Source organism: Geospiza fortis, unplaced genomic scaffold, assembly GCF_000277835.1.
Source record: "Geospiza fortis unplaced genomic scaffold, GeoFor_1.0 scaffold456, whole genome shotgun sequence".
Lineage (NCBI taxonomy): Eukaryota > Metazoa > Chordata > Aves > Passeriformes > Thraupidae > Geospiza > Geospiza fortis.
Window position 1 is genome coordinate 1067753 of NW_005054462.1, and position 8444 is coordinate 1076196.

An 8444-nucleotide genomic window follows, 5' to 3' on the forward strand; every position below is an offset into this window, starting at 1 on the left:
ATCCACAGAAATTTTCAGAAAAGAGTGCAGCTGTAACAGATCAAACATCAAGCAGTCTAGGATGTGTATTGCCCATTAAGAAATGAGTAAAGCACTTGTAACTTGAATTTACTTTAAAATATTGGTCTAGATTGTGGTTTTGTTGTAGTGCTTCCAGTCTTTGAGCAGAATGGACTTACTGATCTTACTGTTCTCACTCACCTAGTCTGAAATACCTACTAATTTCACATTGCTCTCTTAATAGGATTCAAATCTGTTGCATCTCTTTAAGTTTATTAATTTCAATTGACAGGCACAATTAATTTGTTATTTGGTTTCTTTATTGCTTTCTCTGTACTGTTCTTGAAATGTTCAAGCTTCTTTTTAATCGAAATGAGCAGCTAATAATAATCTTATACTGTTAAAATTTGTATTTTTTATAATTTCACTTAAATGCGACAGTAAAGGCTACATTTCTCTGTCTTGACCAGTGCAGAATTTTGTTTTAATTTACAAGAGGCTGGTGAGAACCACAGCATTGAATCTCATAGAGAAAGTTTATTCAAAACCCCTACATATATACTACAATTGCCTGCTAGCAATATATAACAACATACTGCCATTGTAATGTTACAACGAGATGAAAGGGCCTGGTTGTTGTAAACTGATATGGATACTATCAGTGTACTGGGGGCTACCTGACTAAAGGCTTGACACTCCTATGACATTTAAACTGTACTTTCCAGGTGGTTTCAAGCATAACCATAGAATCACAGAATCATAGCACAGTTTGATTCGGATGGGATCTTTAAGGGTCATCTAGTCCAACCCCTGCACTGAGCAGGGACATCTTCAACTAGATTGGTTTGCTTATAAATCACAGCCTGAATAAACAAAACTTTTTAAATCATAGTGTTTTTATTTGCTTCTTGGTAAATGTTCTGCTACTTGTTTCTGAAAATATGCCTGTGCAATCAGTGTCTCCCTTAGAGGAATTGGAGGAAGGTGAGTAAAAATGAAAACTGACACAGTTGCTGGAGTTCTGGTTTGCAAACAGGAATATCAGAAAGTCGTATCTCAGAGGACAATTCAAACACTGTAAAGCAGCATATTACTTGAGCTGAAATAAAGATTTTACTATCGAATAAGTAAGAAAATTTTACTTGGTGAAGAACTCTGCTGTTGTTTCCAGGGGAAACCGAATTTGTTCTAAAAGAGAATTTATCCCAGCTGCTCCATTTCTTTGTTTTTCCCTTCTAGTAGCCGATCTACTGTAGGAAGTCACATTAAACGAGTATTTGGTGTCATCTAGTGGTAACATTTGGTTCAGCAACTTTGTCAGCTGTACAGCAATGCAGATGTAGTCTTCTAGGAAATTCTATCTGATTTTGGTCTTACGCTTTTTTCTAGTTAGTAAAGGAGAGAGATTATGGAGAACAAAAATCTGTATCCCTTTAGACTGACGGTTCACTCTAAAACTAAAGTGAGATTTTTCCCCCTGCAAATTCTTTCCTCTTTCTTCTAAAAGTAAGAGAATACTAACTTCATGGTTTTGATGGAGGACTTTGCTGACACAGTTGCAAGACTGAATTATGATATCAAAAGTGTATGAGAAAGGAAGTTTTAGCATTCCTGCCCCACTGCCATAGAAAGAGGAATTACTTTAATCATGTTATTCAAAAAAGAGTGGTCAGAGTGAAGAGTGTTGTGTTCATGAAATTTTTTAGTTTGGTGGGGATTTTCTTTTTACCTCCCCCAACCCCTCAGGTATTCCTGATGCTACAGGATGGACAGTGTTGCTGATTAATTATATAGCCTTGAAAGTGACTGGATGGGAATTGGCATCATTGACATAATCTGATGCAAAGTAAAACCTGACAGGCAAAGATCAACAACAGCAAGTCAAAACAGCACCCTCAGTTAAATAGGTAGGTAGAAACAGTCCTTCCCTTCTGTGCAAGAGGAGCATCCTGGGGGAAAAGAGCTGGTAATTCTAGAGTAACTAAGCATGTTACTTCTCTAAAAGCACTGTGGTCTAAATAAGACTGACTTGTTCAAATGAGTTCAATGACAGATTCATTTTCGCAGTAGTAGGCTGCAGAACTAGATGAAAGGTCAGGCAAAACCAAGAATGGAAGACACATGAAAACAGAAAGCTAGTTTGTCTGACAACAATTTTCCAAATTGCATATGTACTAACGGATATCCCTAACTAAACACCCTTCCTGTCTTGCAGGTCATGAAAAGTGAGACCAAACTGTTCAGAGATGCGCCAAAAGGTTTGGTAGGTTACAAAAGAGAAAAATAAATCAGACTTTGGCTGCGGACCGAGCTCTGCAGAGGCTGAGAGAACAGATATGCCCACAGAAGGAGGCGCTGCTCAACCACTTTCCACACCTCATGGCGGCACCTGCAGTCACCCAGGGCCCTCAGCTGCTTGTCAGGATTTGGATCCAAATCTCTTGAGGCATCCTGAAATCACCTTTGACTCGTTTTCTGTGATTTTCCCCTGGACCTTAGTGAAAGGTTTCTTCCGGACTATTTTTATAATTTTAAAGAACTGTTCTCATGTCTGTCTGATCTTCCAGAAGAAACAATCAGAGTGACTTGAATATGGAAAGGTTGTTTAGCAGACAGGTTGTTGCTGTGAGAAGTTTTCTTCCTTTAATCAGCCATTGTCAAAAGATAAAACAAGTTCCCTGGCAGAATCAATTTGTCAGGTAGAATTTAGACTATGTATGCTGGAAAATTACTTGACCCTTGACATGAGGAAGAGAAGAATTCTTAAAAGGAGAAAAAAATCTCAAGTGCTTTGTCCAATAGTATTCCCTTAAATGGCAGAGTAAGATACAGATCGCATGGTGAAGTTAAGTATTTATTTTTCAGTGGGTAGGAAAAAACCCCAAAGCAAATGGTTAAGCAACTATGCAAAGTGATCTATATCATGATACTGACACTTACTAAAGAATCACTGGAATTCTGTCTGGGACTCCTCCTTAAAACAGGGCTTTTTAATCCTTAGGTGTCAAAATGCTTTCTAAAAGGCCAGTGAATTTGTTTATTGAACTGAGACTCGAACATATTGTGTCTTTCCCAAAAACTCAGAAATAAAGTTGCTTTAAAATCTTCCTCCATTTGAAGTAGCTGTTTTTCTATGCTGCTTTATTCTTCCTTTTCTTTCGGTTTGTTTGTTTGTGTTTCTGTGTTTGTGTTCCTGAGTAGTTTAAGCTTTGAGTTCTTGTCAGAGAAGCTACGACTCAGAGCAGAGTGATGGTATTTTGCTTTTATTCCCTTGCTTTATTGTTGTAGAAGGCAAATATATAAAAGGCAAAGAATCTCTGTATCAATCATTATGTCGACTGTGTATCTTCTTTTGGATATGTTGGTGAAGAGGTGTTGTGGGAACATTTCTTTCCCTGTGTTTTTAAACTTTTCATGTGCTTTGACTTAATGTTAAAAATCATGGGCTTTTAAAATGGATGAAAATTAGATCTCTGCTATCAATTTGGTTTCTCTTTCATGTACTAATCTATTAGTACAGCAAGAAAACCAGCAGTATTTCTGCGACCTTTACTACCTACCATCCCTGGGCTAGGAGATAGATAGGCAGGATAAATTTGAGAGTGCATGTCCCATTTCAGTGTTATCACTGCCCAGCTCCCAGCACCAAACCATTGTGTCAGAGCTGAGGTTTTCATTTTACTCAGTAATTCCACTCCTAAGAAGGACGGTGATATACAGCGTACATGCTTACTTGTAAGGAGGGGACTTCAGACCCTGAAGTAGTTTGTTTGCTGGGAACCCACAGTGCTCAAGAGGGTGATGATGTGAAAGAGGCCATTTGGTTGGCAGTGTCTGTAAGATGTAGAACATTGTAGAACATTGTGTCATCTGAGGATTACAGCCTGGAGGGTCTTGTCGTATGTCACTCTCATTGGATGCAGTGGCAGTAGCTATTTCTTGCACCTCTGAAAATCAGACTGGGAATCCGTAGGTCTGCAGCAGTAGGGACAGTTCGGAAGCTGTGTTTTATTTTTTGCATCTCATGTGCTGGAATGACAATCATATGGATAAATTTTCCACTCTTAACTGGTGACATAATTGGTAAATAACCATAAATGGAAGTGTAAGGCTTGCACAGTGTCTGTGAAATAAGTTCCTGCTAAATCAGGCCTTGACAACACGGTGCTTACTTGGCAGTACAAACAGCTTGTTAAACAGAACATATCTATCTCCGTCACACAGTCTAGCAAGACTGTGGTGACTGCACACTTAATTTTACATAAAGTAAGATTACCTAACCTATTTTCAGTTTGAGAGAGAGAGTATCACTCACTTGAGAATGGGCAAAACTATTTGAATAAACTTTCTGCATTCTTTGGACTTTTTGGAGGATGTTCCTTTTATAAGGATTGCTTCCTCTGTTAGGTTAATGACTGATGATTGTCCTGGTTGCTTCTCTCAATACTTTTTTTCCTTCCTGTTTCTCTTGATCAGATGGATAGTAACAGCCAATTTTATAAGTCAGACCTGAGTTACACAACAATCGTAAGTTGCTGGCATAGCAGTAAATCAGTTATAAGTTATGAGAAATATGTTTTCAGGGAATTTTTCCCGTTTGGGCTTTGTAAATCAATTTGCATGAAAGTTTGTGTGAAAATGTTCCTTAAAACAATCACCTTGCTTCACAGTAATTACAGACTTGCAGCTGTAGTGAAGTATAGCCTTTCAGGGGATTAAGTAAAATTTCCGGAAAAGAACTCAATGGATATCCATGAGTTCATAAATACTACATCTCAATAAAACTCTGCAACAAGGGAACTAATTTTCCTATAAGAATATAAAATACATTTTCTCTGCCTTTTCTAACATAATAGAAATGCTCGCTGGAAAAGCTTTAATTTGTGAACTGAAAGACAAGACAGATGAAGTCAGTCAAAATATCCACCAATTTTTCAATTCTAATTTCTCTTTTAATTTCTTTTAAATTCTAAGTAATTTATATTTTGAAACAAAATCATTGCAAGTTTCAAAAAAAGAAGTAGAAAATGCCCCACTTGGAAACACTGTGGTTTAAAAGTAGCTTTGTTCTTATTACAAAATAATGCAAATAAAATATATATAATTTTATTTATAAAAATAAAACAATATGATAATTGAATGGCAATTTTTGAGTGGTTTCAATAAACTGACATTGAATTTTCAGAACTTTTTTTGTTTCAATAGCTCAAGTTAAAAACTTACAGTAAGTGCATGCTATTCCTCATAAGATAACTGCACTACAAGAGGGACTGGAGTATCCAGCTCAGTGGAGGATGAGAATTTGAACTTCAAAACATGGCACCATGGGGAATGGCTGAATTAATTTCGAGTATCCACATTTCTATCTGGAACACATATTGCATGAAACAACTGTAAAAATGTGTTTCCATCTAAAACTCAAGTATTATACTAGTGATGAATTGTGAACTTAAAGGCAAAACTTGCTTAGTTAATGGCACTGGTTCAATTCCCCTGCAACATTTGCAAGCTGATACAAAATATTTTTCCTTCACAGAAAGAAGTGTCATGGCCATGGCAATTTCCTGTATGTTGGCATCAAATCAGAATGGGGCTGGGCTTCTATAATCTACCTTCAAGAAAATCCATTAGTATTTTCTGCCATCTTGCAGAGGGGACACTTCAGGTCACCAGGTCAACTGAATTAGAAGTAATTGTTTGGCTACAAAGGGCTCCTGTTGCAATGGGACAGACTTCTTTCCTTCAAGTCCACACAGGCAACAACCCAATTCCCAGTTCAGTGCATGAAAAAACTGGGTCTAAAATGTCAAAGGCACTAGTACAATGCTGGTAAAAAAAAGATGGGCAAAGACAACAATACAGCTCTTAAAATAATTAACACTGCCATGTTGTCACAAGACAAATGAATTATAGTAAACATTTTAAGGCTCAGGAGTTAAAAAGCTTTAAGAATCAAGTAAGAAACCAACTACAGGGAGAAAATGTTCCTGAACTAGATTGCATATGTCAAACCAAGTTTCTAAAATTGGCATTCAGAAAGCTAATTGTTTTAGTTGGAAACTGAAGAAATTTAACTTTCACTCCCGTCACTCCATTAAGCTGGTTTTTATTTTAACAACCTTTAAAAAACTCACTCGCAACACAGTTTGGTAATACTAAGAATAAATTTAGCTGTTGTTTCCCAAGGAGACATTCCAGACTTTTAATATCACCCCAAATTGATAATTATTCATTTTTTGAAGATACACAGCAGTAATCAGTTAATGCTCTGCAGCACTGGCCACTTACAGAGATCTCCACTTCTCAATGACATCTGCTGAGAATGGGACTATGTTGCTATAAAACAGAAATTGAAGCATTTACCCATGGATAAATGTATCCACATAATGCTAATCTGGGTGCTGGAAAACTGAAGAACTGAACTAAAAAAAGGCAAAAAATCATTCCTTTTCTTCAGCTTTTTTACTAAAATGTTCAGGCTCTCTGCATTAACTTCCTCATCTTTTGCACTTCTCCTGTGAAGGATGGCATTTTATTTTTTAAAACAAAATCCGAGGTCTCCCTGAAATAGCATGACTTTACAACATAGTTTTGCAAAGTATTACAAGAATCATAATGAAAGAGAGGTTACATAAACTTTTGGATGGACTTACCTAAAGCAGAGCTTGAATTTGAACTAAAAATTTTACAGTGCTCAGTACAACCCATTACATTTCTGGTAATGCCTTTGTCAAGGCAATGCTTGAAAAGACTCTAAAATACGCTTTTTCATTACTGTACATAAATTACACAGGTGGAGACAAGCAATTCTGGAAAATTGTCATTGATTGCCCCTCTTAAAATATACATTCTGAGAATGTTAGTGTTTGCAGAGGTTTAAAATTTATTCAAATTGATATATTTTTTCCAAATGCTCAACACATTCCCTCTATCCATATGAAAAATGCAGTCAATTCTTTATTTCAAAGACTATCACATTTCTTCTTACTTTGGTCATGCATTTTCCTTTTTTGGGATCTTATCTGTTCTTTCTAACCCTTTCCATCTTTGCTGCTGTTTCCTTGTAGAGCACTTGCTCTGGTAGATATCAGTTATCTGATTCTATTTCAGCTTTCACTAAGGCATACTAGTGCAATGTCATGATTTCATTGCTGGCAGTACCCAAAATTATTTAAGATACAGCTACCTCATTTAAATTGTCCTTTGTTTATATTAGGGATTTGAGAACTGGCGTTTCCACAGGGCAGATTTTTCCCTTTTGCTGTTTAAGATGCATTCTGAATCAGTATAGGAAGCCACAATCATGACTACAGGCTAGGAGGTCTAATGAAAGAAATGAGATTACTGTCCTTCTGTATGTGCTCTGGCCCTCTGCTGCATATGGCCAACTATAAAGGTATTCTGCCAACAGAGCTAGAATTCTTGTGTCTGCTTAAATGGATTACTTTGTTTAAACTAAACCGTTGGGCATTGCCTGCTGTAGTATGTAGAATGTTTTAACTGTGATGGCAGCTGTCCCTGCCAAAGAAATGTATGTGTAGAAAATTATGTCCCAAACAGTCACACTCTATCTGCTATGAACCACTAAAAAGCTGGCAGAAATAGGGCTCAAAACCATGACTGGGTTACTATTCAGCAGGTGACTCTTACTGACTCTTAATGAACTACTGAATGAACTCTCAGCCTCTGTAGAAGACAAAAATATTTTACCATGTTTGCCTGGCCATCTCTTGTCATTGCAGCAAACAAGTGTCTTTGTTGAACCATAACACTCCACCTGGCTTCTGAGTGGTGTATGAGCAGACTCCTTCACAGAAATGAGAAAAATGCCTTAAAAAACTCTATTTGCCGACTCAGATACAGGTCTGCAGGGATTTCCTAAGCACAAGAATAGCATCGAGGTTACATGACTATTTTTCCCAACTCTCCTACCAAGAGAGCTGTCCTGGCAAAAAACAAGGCTGTGTGGGCCCAGTGTGAAAAGAGCATTTGGATGGAAAATTTCAGCTGATGTTTGACAGTCACAGGCATCTATAAACACAGCCTTTATACTGGGAAATGTCAGGCATCTTTGCACTTGCTAGCGCCACCACCTCTGCATTTCATTTAAGCAGAATGAACCCATGTCAATGGACTAAGCTTTACCATACATCTGTATGAAATGCCTTAGTTTAGCATAGGGAAAGGCATCTTCATGGTTGGCTTTACAGTGAGCCTGGAGAGAAAAACCAGCACAGTTAGTAAGCAAGCCCCTCTTTAAATTTACTTACTATACAAAAACCTTGCTTTTCAGCAATAGAGAAAGAAAAGAAAAAAGTAGATTCTCTTTGTTCGTTCTCTAATTGCCTGCTGCGCTGTTTCCTTGCCTGGGACAGTATCACTCACCCCCGCCGGGATGCTGCGCTCCGTGCGGGCGCTGCCCCCGGCCGGAGGGGCTGCCTTCG

The 8444-nt window shown here is 37.7% G+C and overlaps 1 protein-coding gene across 1 annotated transcript in view; it reads left to right on the forward strand.

The window, feature by feature from the left end:
• Positions 1–3725: 3725 nt before the first annotated feature.
• LOC102043201 (phosphoglucomutase-like protein 5) overlaps positions 3726–8444 on the forward strand; it is a 79069-nt gene continuing 74350 nt past the window's right edge. The window contains exons 1-2 of the mRNA XM_014309879.2: positions 3726–3836; positions 4477–4527. Of these exons, the coding sequence (XP_014165354.1) occupies positions 3726–3836; positions 4477–4527 (162 nt within the window). The remainder of the gene's footprint in view (positions 3837–4476; positions 4528–8444) is intronic.